The 19,538-nt window shown below is 45.0% G+C and overlaps 1 protein-coding gene across 3 annotated transcripts; it reads right to left on the bottom strand.

Annotated features, from left to right (window-relative positions):
- Nucleotides 1-809: 809 nt before the first annotated feature.
- MAP3K14 (mitogen-activated protein kinase kinase kinase 14) lies at nt 810-18,226 on the bottom strand. 3 transcript variants are annotated; one of them, XM_061477594.1, is made up of 15 exons: nt 17,640-18,226; nt 17,009-17,078; nt 15,937-16,147; nt 15,198-15,809; nt 14,019-14,156; nt 11,916-12,045; nt 11,056-11,187; nt 10,547-10,696; nt 9,694-9,857; nt 9,163-9,313; nt 8,199-8,549; nt 6,964-7,070; nt 5,474-5,618; nt 4,885-4,985; nt 810-4,050 (listed from the first exon to the last, which is right to left on the bottom strand). In XM_061477594.1, the coding sequence occupies exons 1-15, from the start codon at nt 17,890-17,892 to the stop codon at nt 3,886-3,888; spliced, it is 2,880 nt and encodes a 959-aa protein (XP_061333578.1). In that variant the 5' UTR covers nt 17,893-18,226; the 3' UTR covers nt 810-3,885. The 3 variants fall into 3 exon arrangements, with proteins under 3 accessions (XP_061333578.1, XP_061333581.1, XP_061333580.1); XM_061477597.1 differs by having other exon boundaries at nt 10,547-10,651; nt 17,640-18,222; XM_061477596.1 differs by having other exon boundaries at nt 10,547-10,651; nt 15,937-16,151; nt 17,010-17,078; nt 17,640-18,222.
- Nucleotides 18,227-19,538: the final 1,312 nt, after the last annotated feature.

The raw sequence follows: 19,538 nt of genomic DNA, 5'->3' as shown, positions 1-19,538 counted from the left end.
GCCAGAAGCAGTGACCATGCTCCTCTGAATAATTTTAAGTGGGAGATGGTTCTGACCTGCCTGTGACTGCAGATAGGGGTAGGAGAACTTCAAGGCTCTGCTCAGCCCTGCAGCTCCTTCCAGTACTGGCCACCTCTGGGCAGGTGGGGTTGAATGGGTTAAAACGTGTAATAAGAGTGCTGCAGGAAAACAGAAGGGAAAAGCCAGTATTTGTGGCTCTGCCAAGCAGCAGCCCCACTTCTTACCACTCAAGTGTCCCTAAGAAGGCTACTGTACCCCAGGCACCTGCACAGACACATATCCTCTCTGTTGGGCACCCTGGGCAGGAAGGTCACAGCTTCTGCCCTCCACAGCAGCAGAAAACAGCTTTAACCTGCCAAAGGGGAGATTGAGATGAGCTCTCAGGCACAAGTTCTTCCCTGTGAGCAGAGGCGCTGGCACAGGGTGCCCAGAGAAGCTGTGGCTGCCCCATCCCTGGCAGTGCTCCAGGCCAGGTTGGACACAGGGGCTTGGAGCAACCTGCGCTAGTGGAAGGTGTCCCTGCCTGTGGCAGGGGGTTGGAACTGGATGAAAGGTGCCTGCCAGCCCAAACCAATCTAGGATTCCACGATTCTATGAAATCCTGTGCTTAGATTCATCAAAGTTATTGCTGCCTCTTCCCGTCCAGAAATGACTTCTCCCTGCAACCTCCAAACCCAAAGGCAATACACAGCAGAGTTCAATGAAACCAGGCTTCCTTTCTTAACAAATGTGTTACTCAGGAACTCTCTGGGACAAGGTCTCAACCATAAGCAATGAGAATGAAGAACATTTTTGTCCAGCTTTATTTCTTTTTCCCTGTGAAAATGCAGGTCAAAAGAAGTTCATTTCAAGAAATCAGAGTTTTATAAAGTGTCATTCGTTCAACACAAGCTCATTATTCCATCGCCCTCACCAGTACTGCCCATCCCAAAGAGGTGATCAGCTCCATACTGCTTTCCAACAGTGATTTTTCCAGATCTTTGGAAGGAGCAACACAATGAAAGCCATCTGTTTCTGTGACTCCTACTGTTATTTGTCCTCTGTACCCTGACCTGGGGTTCTACCCCAAAGACAACTTGTTATTATACACATTTACAGCCAAGTTTTAATGTGGATAACCAAAGGCTTTCCTGATTGCCTCCTGTCAGCATTGCACAGCCAGCCTTCATCTGGAAAGCTGGACTTTTTATGCCTGTCACAGCAAAAATGATCAGCCAAATGAAGAGGGAACTGTCCTGGCAGCAGCAGAATGTTGAGGAGATCTCAAGCTGGCAGTAAAACTATGCAAACCCTGGAGATCCTCCCAAGAGAACCACATTCAGGACAGTAAGAAAGCACCAGTGGTTTGTGGTATTAGCCAGAGTCTTTCACACCTGGCAGTGCCTGCTGATGCCACAGCCTGTCTTGTACAATATGTGCGAGGTGGAAGTCTGCAGCCTCACTTTCCTGCCTGAGGTGGCAGCAACACAGGACTGGAGGTTTTGGACGAAACAAAAAGGATGGAGATACTGGCTAATACTGGTGTGAGGGTACAGAACACAGACATCTCCATCTACTTTGTGAAGGCACTGTGGGTTCACGAGAGTTCACTGCCCTTCCTCCATTCGTGTAGGTGGCCTGATATTAATGTTAATGCTACAGATGAAGTGTGAAGCTCGAAAGTCCTGGGAACAGAGGGCTGCTGCATCCTGCCCTACAGCTTGGCAGAACTTGAGTCTCACACCCATGTATGAAACAACTGTACATCGAAGCACCCTGCAGTGAAAGCCATGAGATGCAGACTTTGAGAAGGGAACAGACCCTGCTTTCGTGTTTCAGACTGACACATCACCAACAGACTCTTCTTAGAAACAACCAACAGGTTTTTCTCCTCCCTGCCTCACAGGAAGCCCAGGAAGGGTGCCAGGTGTGGGGAGTTTGATCACTGCACTGAGTATGGGCTTGGGAGCTCCTGGGAGCCCTGGAGGAGCATTTTGATCCTCCTGCTTAACATTCTTAGTAGCTTATGGCATCTGAGAAAAAGTAATCAAGCCAACCTACCCACTCCTCCCCTACTCCTTCCTGGAAGACATGTGCATACTCCGTTAATTGTTTACTAAAAAGACTCTTCATGTGGCATTGCAGATATAATCAGGTGCCTATTCTGGCCAATGTATTAAGTGCTAAGAACAAAAAGTGCTATAAAAACTAAACCCAGAGTGGTGACAGGTTCCATTTTTCCTCAAGAGTTCCACTTTTTTATTAGATCACAACTTTAGTTTTTGATGAGGGATGTCACTGCCAAGTTTATCAAAACCAGCCCATGCTCTGGGAGACCAAAGGGAAGGAGTATCAGTTCCTAAAGGAGCATTGCTTCTCAGAAAGGGAGGTCCAGGGTGTAACTTTCCCAGCTATTTCCTAAGTGAACTTCACTTGAGGAAACTGCCAACATTCCTGTCCCATTGTGCCCCCAGAACCAGCATGGATCTGGCAGAGCATACCCTGCTTTCTGTGAGCAGTTTCTCTGTTCAGCCTGGATGTAGATAGCTCCTGCTCAGAGGCCACTGAAGTTACAACACTCTGGAAGAGCAACAGCACCCTGTCAAGTGATTTCCACGTGTGTAAGGGCTTTGAGCAGTCCTGAATAAATATACCCTAGCTTACAACTCCCTCTGCCTTTGTTCCGGCTTAGAGGAGGCTTAGCAACACCAGCCCATCAGAATGGGACCCATGCTGCTTCAGTACACTCATAACAATCGACACAACAGTAAAAAAACAGTTGAAAACTTAAGGCATCCTGGGCCCAGCTGCCCACCCCGCTCCGTGAGCACGTCTTGCAATAATGGCAGTGATAGGAGGCCTCGTGTCAGTCCCTGAGTGCTGGTGAGGGCAGGCTGAGCTCGCACCACGCACACGTGGGGCACTGACCTCCCATCCTGGGGCTGAGTGGAGGGATGGGGTGATAGCTAGGAGTGAGGTTTTTATAAATGCTGTAGTCAAAGTCAGCCCTGGTCTGAGCCGGGGGACCTGCCATCCCTTTCCCCTTCCAGGGGGAGCTGCCTGCATGGGACAGTCCATGAGGAGACCCAAGTCAGTGGTGGAAAGAGGATGGAGGAATACAACCCCTCCACCCTTCCCACCAAGGAATATCATACCTTCCTCCTGCCCTACCTGCCAGAGTTGGAAGCAACACCAGAGAGAGAGCACCAGCTCCTAAGCCAGGGAGGAAGCCTGAAGATGAGAGCTGCAAGCAAAGCTCTTTCTGGGAAGATAGTTCTTTTCTGATTCAAGAAGGAAGTGTCTGCAGGAAAGGGTGGGAGGTGAAACCAAGAACCCAGCCAGTTACTGCTGTTGATTTTCCCCATGCAAAAGGCTTGAGGTAGAGATGATGCTACCCAAAGCCGACAGAAACACTGAGTTTTTCCTCCAGCTAGAGGGAAGATAGCCAGCTCCCCCTGGCACAACCAACTACACTGAAGACATCCAACCTCCTCCTTTGGGCAAGCCCAGCAGCTACTGGCTTCACCTCGGAGGCTGAGCAACAAGAGTTCTCATCCAATCCCCCTCTGCTCCTGAAAAGCACAATCACATTCCTCTGAAAAGTAGGAATTTCCACCCACCATTCTCAAGCTCAACCTAACACTCACACCCAAAACAAGTAATTCCCACTGTTCTGGGGAACACCTAAGTTCAGGACATGTCTTGGAACTGGATCAAAACAGACAACAGAAGTGAGGCCCGAGAGCAGTGAGCTGCTGAGCCGCTATTCTACTTCAGCACAAAACACCAGCAACTGCACTTGGTGCTCCATGGCAGGGGTGGTGGTTGGAAGCTTTTGCAATTCCTTCTTTCAACAAGGTAAAAACCTCCAAAACAGGAACAGCTTCATGGCCTGTTCTCCAGTTGACCATGCTTGACTCGCCATGTCCAGCTGACACTGCAGTCAGGGGCAAGGGTGCACTGCAGCTCAATACCAGAGTCGGGGACCTCCATGTTGTAGTGAACTGGCTGGCCTTCTTTAGTAACCAGACTGAAAGCAGGGATTGGTATCTGTGAAACAGAACAGACAGATTTGAGTGGCATTTCAAGTCTCTTTCAGAACATGATATCCTTCTATCAAACACAGCAATGAACTTCCCAATCAAAAAAAAAACACTCCTGGAGAAAGGCCTGTTCTTGGCAGGAGCATCCAAACCTTCTCTCCTAAGAAAGTATCTCAGAAACTGGACTAGGTAGCATTCATTCACCCAGCGCCAAATTGCCTCACATGAGTTTCTGACCAGCACTGGTGGTTCCTGAACTGCCTATGTTTGTGCACAGTGAATTCCTCTGCAGGCTCTGTGATGTCCAAGAGACAATGTATGCCAAAGACAACCAGCACCACTGAACCATTTTCTGGACTTCTGCAACCTCTTTGTTTAGAGATGCTCACCACATTTTGCACTCAGATGAGTCACAGTCTCACAAACACTCAGGAGTTCTTTCAGGGACTGCCAAAGAGGACAACAGTGCGGTTCACTGTAGTCTGCCAATATCTCCTCCAACCTAACAAGTTAGAAGCATCACAGCCAAACACAGCCCATCTCCCTTAGCTGATATTACTGCTCTTGATGAAAAAGTCATATAGTGATTCTTCTACAGGGAGAGGGGAAAGAATTTATTTTTATGGTCGAGGACTATAAGCTGCAGCATAGGTACCTTCTGAGATGGAGATCCCTGTGGTCCCTCTGACAATTAGCAACTGTTTATGATTCAGAAAACATCTTTGGGAATCACATTCCTAACAGCAACATTGAAATTATACTACTAAATGTGTCATTAGGGCCCTCGAATGGACTTCAGGGTCACTGTTTAAAGGCATTATGAAGCTGCACTGTGTCTCACCTGGCTGCTTATCCCAGTGGCAATGTCTCCCACCTTTGTCCTGTGGAAATCCCTGATGTGTAAATTTTCTCCACTTAGTAACTGGATCTGGATTTTCACTCCTGAAATGTGCAAGAGAAGTCATTAACTTCTGTAGGCATAATGACTTCTCAGTCCAACACAGAAAACTTGACTAGCAAGGCACATATATCAAAACTCAGTGTTGTCTTTAAGCATTTAATTTAGGTAGGTCTTCCGCTGAGCATGGAGGCTTGCTGAAGACAGCAATGACTCACAGGGCAGAGCTGGATTTAGCAAGAAAGCAGCTGAAGAGATGTATTGATTCACACAACATGCCCTCAAAAGTACTTTCTAGACATTTATGGTTATAAAACACATTCTTGCACATGGCAGATGCACAAGGCAGCGCATACAAAGCTGAGCCGGGAACTTCTCTGGCTTTTCCTAGACTATACAGACTCAAGTGTCTTCCACCCATTCATCACTGGGTCAGACTTGGCCTCCAAAGGATAAGAAGAGCTCCAAGACCCCAGATCCTCTAGACACTGAGGACGTTCTCCCTGATCAAAACGTAGCACTTGAGACTTACCATTGAAATAGCTGGGAGTGTCTGTGTGCCGACTGCGGCTCCGCAGGTTATTCCAGCTGAAGCTCTGTCCATCTGCCTGGCTGTTCCAGGAATGAATCCCAGAGCTCATAGTGTCCCTCAAGCTGTGAGAGGCCTTCATGGAGTTCTGCAGAAGTAAGCATAAGTTTGGCAAAAGCTCCTAAAGAAAATGAGTTTGTATGAGATAAACGTTAAAATCACCTCAGGAAGAAAAAAGTAGGAATCCACAGGGATCTAAGGCCAGGCCTTGAGTTAGTCAACATTTACCTGCCATGTGGAAAAGGACATGAAGAGCAATGAAACATTTTTCAGACATACTAAGATATAATCAATGGGCAAATCAATAAGCAGTGGAAGAGCTGTATGAGAAAAGAGGGGTTTAGCTCACTGAATGACAGAATAAAGTGTGAGACAGATTTCTAATGTCAGTAAGCGCCAAGTAACACACAGGAAGAACAGTGAAGTGTATATAAACAACTCTGGATCCTACAATGCTAGACAGCTTGGAAAAGTCTGCATTATCCTCAAGTCATCAGAAGTCAATCTGACATCATCAGCAGAGTGTGAGTATCAGAAAAAAGTCAAATTATATATTGGAGTTGGGTATTTGGGGGAAAATAAAACCAAACACAGAACCAAAGCAAGCCAGAGTCACATCCCAGCTGCACACACCATGCTGTGTCAAAGCTGAACTACTGGACGTGACTCTGCTCAATCCTCCTCAGAAAACATTAGAAGGCTGGGAAGAGGAACAGAAATAGGAAACAGAGATGGTCACAGGCAGAAATGACTCCTGTAGATGGCAGGCTACACAACTGTGGACTCTGTCTTTGAAAACAATGACTGAAGGGCTTAGGTCCTTCCCTGGTTACAGCAAGGCTTATTCAGTGTTTCGCTGGTTTTCGCTACCTTATGAACACCAGAGATAAAGCAAACAAAAGCAATTACACTTAGTAACTTTGACTATGTAAGTCACCAGTATGAATGGGTTAAAAAACTTTATGAAGAACAGATCCCTAGGCTGGAAATGAATATCCAGGACCAGGGTCTCTGTTCATCTGCCCTATTCTTCTGGTCTTTCCCCCTAGACATCCTTTGACCCTGGGCTGCACAGCTATCTGGTCCAAGTTCACCACTGCTTCTTCAGTTCCCTATTTCTGCATAGCGAGGGTCAAAGCTCCTGAGATTTTTCCATATCCACACACTTGAGACTTCCTGTCAGTATACAGCACAGGAGAACAACTGGAGAAAAGAGATCCATGCTGGACAGTAAACTAACGGAGCAACCACAATCCTAAACACCCAATTGTCTAAGGACAAAGGTTTCTTCCCAAGGCATTCTACAGCAAACTCGGTGTCAAAAAGCAGCAACGAACATGAGAAACTCCAGATGTGCACTGGTCACAGCTCCCCGTAAACCAGAGATGGTTACCCTGCCACACCCAGCCCCCTCAGCATCCATCTACACGCACCTTCTCACTGGCATCTGACACAAATGGGCTGTCAATGCTGAGACATGAAAGCATTTGTTCTTGCTCTTCCAGAGAGTAAGGCTGTGAAAGGCTGTCCAAAAACAGTTCTGCAAGCAAAAGGAAAGAGGAAGACATTACCATTGTTTCCTTTCCTGCCTCCCTCCTCTAATTACAATTAGTGCAATTAATACCCAAAGCTTCTTCAGCATTATTTAATGAATGTTGATATTGGTGTCCACAAAATACATGGCACACAATTCCTCTGCTAAGCAGAGGCTATGGTCACCACTGTGGAAACTGAGCCAGAAAGGAGAGATGAATTGTGCCAACGACTTGCAAAACGAAACAGAGGCAGCACTAGTGCCAAGAATTTCCTAGTTCTTGCCTATTATGTTACTTATGAATCTTCACTGTAGATTCATCCACATTATAGCCAAAGAAAGGTCAAACTTATGTATTCAACTCCTGTGGTAACTTGCACGGATAATATCCAGACTTTACAAGGCTGCTGAAGATCCAAAGCCATTTGAGACAAAGCCAACCCTCAGCAATCCCCTAGAATGCCATTCCTCAGGTCCATGACAAGTTACATTTCAAGACACTTTTTCTAGTCTTTGGAAATTAATTGAAAACTTCAAGCTAGGGAAAATATGGAATTAAAAAAATGTGAAGGTTGAGTCACACGGGGGCAATGGAACCAGACTGTTCCTTCCCTCGTTTCCAAACTGCAAGTTTTCCAGTTCTGGTTTGCTGCTGGTAATCAAATTCATTGGCTGGTGGCTCTAAGTTTTCCAATGCAACAGAACAGTTGCAGACTGATTTTAACTATAATACTTCATTTGATATCTCCCATCCAATAGGTTTATCCTTTTATCAAAAGAATAATGTTTGAAAACCTAAAATTTCAGATGAAGTTGGAATGCAGACCCCACTTAAAGCACAAGTCTGACACTGGTGGTTTTTTAAGGTTCTTGCACCTCTCACAGAAGTTCCCTTCACTGTTCAGAGAGTAGAAGGAAATTCTGATCACTAACTTTGTGGCATATTTAACTGGTTAAGAACTACTACTCTGGGTAATTCAAAGGAAGGCTGAACAACCTGTGTAATGAGAGAGAACTGACCAAAAATGACACTCAAGCTCAAACCCTAGAAATAACTGTGAAGAGGCCAATAGAAAGCAGCTGTATTTTGATCATGCTCAAAAAGCTGAATTCTCTCCATAGCCTGCTGCTTACCTATTTCTAGCTGCTGAAGCTCTTGCTCTGAAATGGCTGTTGCTCTCTCCACATGGCTGCAGCTCTTCAGGGGGAGAGGAGTTGAGGCAAGAGGTGGAGGATCCCAGGCCTCAGGTAACTCCTTGCACACATTCCAAGGTGTTCCCTCAACCTCCTCTGTTTGCTCCAGAGATGGTGGTGGTAGGACAGAACTTGTACAAGAAACTTTGACTGCCAATTTTGGGTCAGAACCAGTCTCAGAAACTGAGCTCACTGTAGGGGACAGGGATGTCTGGGGAGTGTTTTCTTTGTTCAGAGATAAATGCCTAGGCTCCCTGTATTCACCTCTCCAGGGGCTTGTCACACCTCCCACTGTAAAAAGCAAAAAGCACATAAACATTATAAACTAAAGACAAAACAAAAGAGGTAAAAGTTTTCCTTCACATGAAGAGTTTCTGAACTGCATCTTGCTGTAAAATACGCAGCATCTTCAAAAGACAAAACCAGACCACCTCTACAAATTCTTGCTGTATTACAGAACCTTACAGCAGGATTAACTTGAAATAAATGATGGATAGTCTTAGAGGCAAGACCAGAGCGCAAGTAGGAGTTACAGTTCAGGATGCAATAAACCCCTGCTTTCAGTTTTGCTTCATACCAGGCTCCAGCTCAGTGGGTGATACTTCAGCTGAACATGAGCCCAGCCACAGCACACACCTTAATAAATCCTCATGGAGCAGAACATTGGCTGCTTCAAGCAGAGAAGCAAGAGCAGGTGACAGCACACAAGGAATTTTGGGTGAGAAACACCGGGCTGTGGGCAAAAGCCATGAACCCCAAAATATCCATCAATGCTGAAGCCTGTGCAAACGATATCCTGAACAGTAAAACACACTGACATTTCCCATAGGGCCACTCTGACATAACTAGCAACTGGTTACTGTACCAGTGTGGATAAGAAGCTTTAGACACAGGACATTTCTACCTTCTTCAAGTGCGACACTGGTTTTTGTTTTCAGTTCAGATGCAGATGCTCTCTGAACAGGCTCTTTCTCCAGACCCATTTTAATAATCTCAGCAGTGAGAGGGTTGCAGGAAGGTGGAATTTCCCTCAGAGGAGGTGGCTCTTTAGCTATCTGTGTAACAAACAGGAAGTGAAAGAGGTTAGACCAGAGAAGCTTTGTTTGATTTCAGAAAGGTTCTTCCCACCCTGAAAGCATTTCCTACTGAAATGACAGCATTAAACAAGAGATCTGAGCAGTAAATTTATTACAGGTGAACGGCTAAAAAGCCAACTCAAGTCATGAGCAGGATATGAATGAAACAGCCCTAGCATGTGTAATACCCAGCAGTCAAAGAAGCGTAAGAAATTATCAGCTTCCAAAACAAGGTTGGCATCATTTAGATGCCCAGCTGGCTCTCAGCCAGCCTCCCTGAAAAAACAGCTCTCTACCTACGTATCATGAGGCTCTGCAAGCATATGTACCTGTTACTGAAGATATCTTGGGTCACTTACCTTTAGACAGAGTGGGTGATTATAATACTGGGTCCAAGGGTGGCACCCATTAAGCATATGCAGCATCATACAGCAACTGCTCCAGACATCCACTTTGGAGTCACACCGCTTTCCCATGACCACCTCTGGAGCCATATGAGTCTCTGTGCCAGGCACATAGTTCCCTAAAACAATTCAAATGAAAACTCACTGCATGGAAACTAGAGAATTGTTCTAATGCAACTGCTGGGAAGCCTAAGGCAGCTTCCTTGTCTTTCCAGTTAAAGTGAGAAATAAGTCATCTTAACCCTAAAAGAAGTGCTGTGTGCTCTTATAAGCTTATAGGCTACATTTCCATATCAGTCCCATCCCTTACACACAGAATAGGTATTAATTTCCCCTTCCAAGCCAATCTGTGAGGGGAAACATGATGCTTTACTGGTGTAAGAAAACATCCTTCTCTTTCAAGGGCTGCATTAAGCAGCACTGTAAAGCTTAACTGCCTGAAAATCAGCGAGGAATTTTGCTTTAGGATCCTTCCCCAGCTGTTCAAGGAGGTTACATCACATCACAAGTCAGAGTTAGATTTTTAAATTTCGGTGTGGCCTCTTGAAGTGACAGAACACAGCACACATTATGCTGACAAAATCCCACAACAGATTTCTAGACTGGCAGATAAGAACCATCTTCCAACCTTGAAGTTCATTTTAGCTGTCAGTGGGATACATCACAGTAAGATCAAGGAATGTGACACTATCAGCAACATTAAGTCTGGAAAATACAGCTGCTTGCAAATTAGCCAAATGTAAATGTTCAAAGAAGAAAAAATGAGTCAGCAGAGCAATTCTTTACAATCACAGCAGAAAATCCTTACCTGTGACCAAGCACTTCCCCAGGCCATCTGGATGGAGGTGAGCGGAGTGGCCAAAGTCGCACAGAAGAGCCCTGCTTCCATCATCAGACAAGAGCACGTTTTCCGCTGGCAATGAGAAGCTTTGAATTAGTCTCCTTTGTATTATGGTCACTGAGATGGAAAAAAAGCACAAAAGCCCACAGAAGTACAGGGTTTTTGAGCCTTAACCAAGGTCTGTTACTCCTATGAAGCACCAGTGGCTTAAGCAAGTACACAACTATAATTATCTGCCCTGGAAATTCTTCTACCCAGTGGTGGGCAGCCTGGGCAAACAGCCTGTCAGGCCCACTGGATGACAGAAAGAGGTGACAAATATGGTATGTTCAGCTGTTTAGAACCAAGTTAAGCTCTGACCTCAAACGTAGAGCTGAAAATCTGCTAAATAACTAGCCACTCAGGATTTTAACCTCTAAGCAGTTTGCCTCTATCAAGAAATAGGGAAGAACAGGGTACCTTAAGTACAAGCCTACCTTTTACATCTCCATGGAGAATGTTTTGAGCATGAAGATACTCCAAGCCTTCTAATGCCTGGCCCAAATAACTGAGGGCTCTGTCCTCTGGCAGACAGCCACTCTGTTTAATTAGCTGACCTAGTGAGCCACCTAGAAAGGAATCCAGAGAGTCCATGTTAGCCTATCTTTAAATTCTTCCCAGCATCATCAGCACTCCTCATGGTTTCTGATGAAGAAACAAGAACTGTCAGGTCTGACAGCCCTTATCTTCTACACTTGGGCCTGCTCCTTTTAGTTATTCCCGGAGTTCTTACTGCCCACAGAAACTAGCCTCTTCCATGGAGCCTTTTGCTTAGCGTCAGTTTAAAGGTGTTGCTTTGTATCAAAAGCAACTACTCTGTGAGCAGATCAGACATTTCTAGGTGCCTCTGATCACCAGTCAGCTCTTCACAGGCTCTATTTTCCTTACGGTCCTCACTAGAAAAACAGGATCAGGCAACAGCAGCACCGAGGTTTGCTTACACAGAATCCCCTTTTCCAGTACAATGTGCTTTATATGGGGCCACGCAAATAAACATGAATGCAAGAACCAGCACCTGCGATGTGTTTTAGTGAGAACTTGCAGCTGCTGGTCAAGAGATGCACATCTTGTACTGCAGTGAGGCAGGACTGGGAATTTTTCTCCCTCCAGAAAGACCATTGCCACATACCAGCAAGGATTATACAATACCTATCCCAACCCATTCAGGAATGAACACTAGAGATACTCTGGATACATCAAAGAATTAACAGATTTAAAACTGGGGCAGGAGGGAGATCAGTGTCTGCTGCATTCAGTGGTTACAGTGGAACTTCCACTGTGGTTGCTCCTTTCTCACCCTCCATCAGCTTCATGAAGATGGTCACCCACGGTCCTTCCTTCACAGCTCCGTACAAGGGGACAACTTTAGGACTTGTTACTGCAGCACATGTTGTTAGCTCCTCTGCACGGAAGTGTTCAACTTGTACCTACAAAAACAAAGAAGCAGCACTGAACAGATTTTGTGTTGAATCCCAACTGAGCTGTTCCCCAGATGCTCGGGTCAGAGTGTCCTGCACTGTCCAAGAGCAGAGGTAGAAGGATGACCTTCATTAACAGAAATCAGTGGCTACAACAATATGTGGGAACACTCAGAATGATTCTGAACAAGGATGATGCGAGTCCCTAAATCCTCAGCATCTGAGTGAAGATTTGTCAGAAAAGATGACAGGTTGCAATACCTCCAGCTTGTAGCTGGTAACTTCAGAAGGTAATTTCTGTCTCAGTTCAAAAGATAATGCTGACAACTGGAGCACTCTGCTTTCATGAAAGAGGAAAAAAAATTAAGGATAGTGCAATACTTGGCAAATATAAACCTCCCCCAAACCAGGAGGGAGTCTGAAATATGGCCACAAGCAGGGATCCACACTATCACCTTTTCAGCCTGCACAGAAAAATGGTTAAAGAAAAACTCTATTCACTGAGTTTACCCAAACAAAATAAATCAAGAATTTGCTAAAGCCCAGAAGGAAAACATGAGCCTGTTCCCAACAGAACTATGATTCTGTTGGGAAAAGGATGGATCACATTTCCTCACTGTCAGCAATCCAGCTCTAGCTAGTCTTCTTTAATCTCAAGAATTTGGAGAGCTGGTGCTTACAATACCAAGAATGGTGAAAGAAGGTCAGGAAGTCCCCTTCTAACACAGGCAGACAGTAGGAACTGAAGATAGTTGCTCCATTAAAATAAAACCACTCCTCATTACTGAAAATACAGCTATTTCTCCTAAGAATGTATTTGGAAAAATACATAAGAAATGTAAGTAGTTACATCCTGTCAGAAAACAAGCTGGTCATGTTGCCACAAAATCCCACATCTAAAACATGAGGATGCAGAATACAAAATAAATACGTATGCTTTAAATGTGTTTGCTTCTATACAGCTGGCAAACTAAATGGTTAAAATACTGGACAAGCTGGCTTAGTCTTGCCACTTCTACCTTTCCACATGCAATGCAGCAAGCTGAGCCCAAATGCAAGCAAGAAAAAGCAAACATTTTAAACTGAAAAACTCAAGTCCCGATTCTTTTTGCATTTAACATTTTTGTACTCAAGACAAACGCTTCCCACACACCTCTTGAAGTTTTCTATTGGGGTAATGTGAGAACCATCAGGTCACAGAGGTGGTGAAACTATTCAAGTGTTAAGTTCAAACCGAGTAGTTTACTTTCTCATCATCTACTTGCATAATCACTCTGCCTTCACCTCCGAGGCACTCCATGGATGCCTACAAACCAATACCCTGACTCCAGTTATGTTCTATATGCTTCATACATGGTAGGACAATTGCATATCTTGGTGCACAATAGATTACTAAGCCAACTTTTGGATAAAAACACATCTGCTGCTGCATCTAGAACAGAATCACCTCATTATAATGTGCAGTACTGCATATGACACTTACTGAACAGATGAAAGCTCTCTCCAATTTAAGTGCCTACCAACTGCCTTACTTTGTCCTACTTTATTCCTTTTTCAACAAAGAAGCACCTGCCATGTCACCATTTATACTAGACACGTTTTTAGATGGGAACAGTTAGATAAGCAAACAGCTCCCACAGCTGATTGTCCCCCACAGCCACTAGGAACACACTTCCAATTTTTCTGAAAGCTGGACTCTCTTGGCATGTCTCGGCACACAACCCCATTATCTTCTGCAGCATACTTTGAAGGCCAAATGAACCATTTCTGGCTGCCGAGCTTGACCCCCACCCTGTGCACATACAAGTTCTCCAACTGCTGCGTCTCTCCACGCCATCAGTTTTAACTTGGACAGAACCACAGCAGCATTTCACAGTGACTGTATAATAAACTACCTTCAGTCTATGGCAGCTGGAAGAAGATGTTTTCTCCATAAGCCTTCTTGTGTCAGGACCCCCCCCTGCTTTCTCACACATAATTACCTTTTTGGCAGCACACTGAAAGCCTGTCTGTTTGTCCTCTATTTTATACACTTCTCCAAAAGAGCCAATGCCCAAAGAACCATGACATTTGGTCCAATGAACCTCTTCTCGGTACTCATAATCCACTGGCTTTAGTCTCTGGAAATCAGAAATCGAGATGATTTAGTTTCTGAAAAATCAGAAAACAAGATGAAGCAAGGAAAGGAACAGTTCAATCCTGATGCTCCACAAAGACCAACATTCTCAGGAAAAGATACCACTGCACCTCTCAAAAAATCCCTGTCAAAATTACTTCTGTCACAGGTTTGAGATGAGATAGGAGAACCTATTTGATTTCTGTCTGATTTAAATGAGTCTACACCATTGCTGTAAAGAAAGCCCACAGTATCTGGACACCTTTGGAGGGCCAAACTATTCCCACATGAAGGACAGACTACAAAGCTAAATCCAATGAACAAAACAAGATTGACTAAACGTAGACATCTATGTGTGAGCTAAACCTTTTTTATAGCCAGTAGACTGGGATCATGCCTTAGGTCTCAGTGTGAGTGATACCCTGAACTTCACTGACAATACTGACAGGGTCACACTGATTCCAAAGAGACCTCTATGAGGAGTTGAAGGTGGCAAGACAGAACTGAATTCAGAAGAAATAAATCATGCCTCTAAGGTTTACATGCATTTGATAGGCCCAAGCCCTGTGCTTGGCAAGGGACAATAGGTGAGTTGCTGGCTTCCTGCCACAGGTGGCAGACATGCTTTTTGCACCTTCACAATCTCCATGTCCCTGGTTTCTGTCTGTGTGACAGTCCAGGTCACCTATAGTCAATGAAATATTGCAGCCTGTTCACCTGAATAGATCAGGTTCTTTCACAGAGAAAACAGAGAAACAGAGAAGACCTCTCTGAAGACTGACTAAGCACAGAAACACTTCCATAGACAAGCATGAGTATTTTGTGAATGAGCAAACAAATTAGGGCCACTAGTCTAAGACAGGGCTTTATATCCTTCAAAAACCAGAAGCACATCTTTAACTGGCAGTCTTCCACCATCTCAAGAACCATTCAGAAAACTCAGTATTGTTACAGAAGCTAGCACATGGACGCAGACTCTCTCCCTTCTGAAGCCCAGGAGAAGCTCTGCCTTCCACCACACTAGTGTGTAGGGTCAGAAGATCACCTCAGTAAGTAGCACGCCTTCATTTTCATCTGCTTCATGAAATTGTCCCTTCAGGTCCAGACCACCTCCTCTCCACGTCTTGGCTAGGCTGGCTAAATTCTGTGGTTCACCAAGACTCACACTCCCCTTCAAGGCATCCACCAAGTATTCCTCCACAGAAATCTTGTCTGAGCTGGTTTTCATGGATTGGTTGATGCATTTAGAGAAACTATATTCTAAGTTTAGGCCAGGTAGTTGATGCTCATCATCTTGATAGTTGAGATCACCATGAAAGTATGTCTCCAGAGCATTATATTTCATGGCATGGAGAGAACTGTACAGATGTGGGAAGTGAGGGGGTATTATGTTGTAGGGAAAAGGATGGAGAGTTTCAGGCTGTGGAACACTGTCCCTCTGATAGTGCCGTTTCCAAACATGATTAAGACACTGAATAGGGCTAATCAACTTGTGCAGTTCTGCTTTGTACTGGCTCCTTGGGGGGTGGAGTTTGCCTGTAGACAGAACTTTCTCAGGTTTCTCAAAAGACAACGGATCATAGAGCATAGAGTCCTTGTTAAATTCTGAAACCCAAAAACTGTTTCTGTAAATAATATTTTGGTGTGATTCATCCTCCTAGAAAATAAAACCAAACAACAGAGCTGAGCAGGAACCTCAATATAACAACCCAAAATTCAGCTAATACCTGCTAGGAATTTGCAGGGGTCTCAACAGCACAAAAGGAAGGGTTAAGGATTCTCACCTGGACAGGAATTGGAGTACAGCTCTCTTGCTCAGGAGTCCTGGGACCTCGCTTGCCAGCAGCCACTGTTTGTATTTTCAGCTTGGATCTTTTCTTGTGACGTTTCCTTCTCGTCTTCCCACGCTGCCTCCCCCTCCAGCAGGTAGGTGCCATCTTTCCCTCCCTTGCATGGGCCACATTGTTAGGGATTTGATCAAGACTGTCTGAGCGGCTACGGGAAACCAAAAGGCATGAAGGTTCTTAGATCTGATGGTGAAAGTACACCTCCAGCTAATAACTCTGACCCACAGAACAAGAACTAGCAATTCTGCCTTCTGAGATTTAAAGAATAGAGAGCTAGAACATCACATTTTGCCTTCTAATATCCCAGTGAGCCACTCCAGAGTGCTGGAGCAGCTTAAGAAAGCTCCAATATGTGCCCCAACAGGGCACAAGCTCTTCCTGAAGAAGTGGCTCACTCCCACAAATGCAAGTTCCAGGCCACCATTTTTCCATCACAACTTCTAGCTTCTCTTCACAACTCTATTTCTGATGCTGTCATTAAACAAAGGTTCTTTTCTCAGTCCCTTTTATTTACCCTCCCCAGAAGCAGTTCCTTTTTCTCAGGACTACTTCTGGCAGCAGCCCAAGTTTCCCACAACTCTCAAAGACAATGGTGTAACCTGGTTCCAAAAGCACAGGGACAGTTCAGTTAAAGACTGAGACTCTTCCCTTGGGTCCTTCAACTTCAAGCCCACAAACCTCAAAAAAAAAAAAATCACTCAGTCACTTCAAAACAAATCTGACCACCCAGAAACAGAGGTAGAAGACTACAAGGGCCAGTAAATCAGCAAGCATTGACAATAAGACACTACAAAGCTTGTGCTTAAACTTATGCTTTCTCCTAACACAAAAAGGTTCTGAGGAAGGTGTTTAGGAAAGATACCCTCTTCCTGAGCCTCAGAGAGAAAAGCTCATTCAAACAGAAGTGCTTTTGGAAAGACATACTGTAAGCACACATTGCTGGCATGATTTGAAACCAGTCAGCGAACACAGCAGTAAAGGTGGGTATTCATGTTAAGAGGTCTCTCACCTGTAACGCTTACTATGAGCAATAAAGGATCTCTCTGATAAAGTGGGGCTGAACTCCTGACTGTTTTCACCTGTGTGAAAGAAAACAGGATCATCACGTCTCCAATGCCAAGCAAAGTCTCCTAGTAACAACTGCACTAAGAAACAATCCTACCAACTTGCTAAAACAGTGCTCCAGACAAATCACCACACAGTCGTGCCACACCATCAACACTACATCCTTCCTCCCCCAGCACTGTTTAGCTTCCCAGCACTGTGATCTCCTGATCCTTCAACTCTTTCCCACCTGACAGCTTTGTTTTTCTTCTCTTCCCCCCCCCCCCCTTTTTTAAAACACCTCTCAGAAGTCAGCCAAGGACAGATGACCCAGCAGGACACTGATGTTTACTCAAAGCACCTTGGTGCAGTGGCCTCATGCTGTTCTGTTATTTATGTTTTATTCAGTGGACGCTGTCACATTATTAGGAGATTTCACGAGCTTCCTAGAGACTGGGATGTGTCACCTACTCCACCCTACTTGGGATTACAAATAGACTTCATCTCAGCTCTCCAGGACTGCAAAGCGAGTGAAATCTCATACTGCATTACACATTCCTTTTCCTCAATGAAGAGCAGACTGCCCTCCTACTTACATTCTGCTTGGGCAATAATAGAAATTGATGCACATCCTCCTCCTGTTTCTTCTTTTGCTGTTCCTTTGGTGATTACATCATTCAGGATTTTCCACTGACTGTGGAAGATGACCTTCTTGGACTCTTCTACTTTGTAGACACTGCTCTGCTTTTCACTCACTGTCTCATTCAGCCCCTTGGTAGCCGTGAGCTCCTTCTTGTGCTTGATGGCTGGATCAGGAGCTCCCTGGCACGTAATTCCCATCACTGCCATTTCCCAGGTTCAGAGAGTCACTGAGGCAGAACAGAAAAAACAGAAAAACACTTGTCAAAGACACTTCACAGGCAGAAGCAGCTTCAAGTTCACATGAAGCAGGAGGCTGCTGAAGGTATCAGATCACTAAGTAAGTTAAACCAAATCAAGGACCTACCCAACCTCTGAGCATGGTGCTGAGAAAGAACCCAAGACTGCCAGCTCCCCATCCCCAACTGCATCACTGGAGAGCTGAATAATCAACATTATTCTCAGTACCAAAAATGAGACCACACAGGTTTCAAAGGAAAATTTATTTCTTGGTATATTCTCTTAGTTAAATACAAACAGTGAAACCACAGGAAAGAGGGAACCCCTGTATCACTGACCAGGAAGAATATTCCCACCAAAAATAAAGAAAAAAAAGACATGAAAGATTTTCTCCTAGAGTGCACCCAGAAGTTACATTGTGCTCTCACATCACACAAAATGGCCATCAAATCCTGTTCACTGCTTTCTTCCTTGTACTTAGTCACCCTCAAATCCTTTTCTCGGTTTTCCTTCCAATGAAACCAGGCTAGACAAGCAGCCTGCCATACAGAGCTCCTCCCTCCCTTCGCTTCCTTCCCCTTAATCACCAATAGCTTTTGAAATCCTTGGTCAAGCCCAACAAAAGCAGAGCTCTTATAGTGCACAGGATTAATGCAAGTTGGTGCTGGCTGGAGGACAGGGCTGGTGCTGGAAAAGAGGATCCCTCTGCCTGGCAGCAGCTGGCGAGTCAGTCAGCACGAGCTGCTGACCATAGAGCTGAGATGTAGCTCCAAACAAGTCCCTGCACACGCCAAATCTTGGCCAACTGGCACCACAGAGGAAGGTGGAAGGCAGCCAGGAATGGAAAAAGAAAAGCATAAAGAAGCATGGAAGTAAGATACTGCGGGATACTGTGGGTGAAATGCAAGAACATGGAGAGTTCAGAGTTCCCTACAACCACACTGAACACGAGCCCATGGGACGTATGACTTCAGTTTAGCCCCTGAGCTCTTCACCTCTGACTCTAGACAAGTTAAACCCATTGTTGTCTTTTAAACCAGAATATGCTCGGTTGGCCGTTACCTGCAGAGGTCACTTCACTGAGCCAGTGCTCCCACAGCTCAGGTGCAAGATCTCACAATGCACATTTCCACCATTAAACGCCCATGAAAACTCAGCAAGCTCAGTAAACACGTACAGGTGTTAAGCACCACAAGCACAGTGTAAGACAAGGCGCAGGGACATTTGAACTGAGGCCAGCAAAGCCAAGATCTCGTATCTATTACAGGAGCACATCTTTGACGCTCATCAGTTTAAATCTGCACCAGGGATTTTCCTCTTCCTTTTTTCCCCTCTGCTTTGAACAGCTGCCTGGGGCAACAGGATACTGCCTCCAACAGGCTCCTGGCAACAGACAGATCAGTCAGGAAAATGACTAAACCAGTGGGTGCTCCATAAAGGACCCCCAAGAAAAGGGGAAGGGTGCTGTTTGAGAGCCAAGTGCCTGAACCTTGGTGTGATGTATAAATGAGTCACCTAACAACCTGGCAGGTAGACAAGGAAAGTCAACAACGACCACATTCATTCTCCACAGAGAACAGCTGCTGTGCAAAAGAAGTGCTGATGACAGTATCCCA

This window comes from Pezoporus flaviventris, unplaced genomic scaffold, assembly GCF_033815535.1.
Source record: "Pezoporus flaviventris isolate CSIRO_AGI_PZ_B2104156 unplaced genomic scaffold, CSIRO_AGI_Pfla_v1 ptg000107l, whole genome shotgun sequence".
NCBI lineage: Eukaryota > Metazoa > Chordata > Aves > Psittaciformes > Psittacidae > Pezoporus > Pezoporus flaviventris.
This window is presented reverse-complemented; position numbering and strand designations above follow the sequence as displayed.

Excerpts from the sequence above, each read along its gene's own strand:
- MAP3K14 (XM_061477594.1), bottom strand. The coding sequence starts at position 17,892 with ATGGCAGTGATGGGAATTACGTGCCAGGGAGCTCCTGATCCAGCCATC. Across the intron at positions 17,079-17,639 it reads TATTATTGCCCAAGCAGAAT|GTGAAAACAGTCAGGAGTTC; the intron begins GTAAGTAGGAGG and ends TCTTTCACACAG. Across the intron at positions 8,550-9,162 it reads CAGTGTCGCACTTGAAGAAG|TGGGAGGTGTGACAAGCCCC; the intron begins GTAGAAATGTCC and ends TGCTTTTTACAG.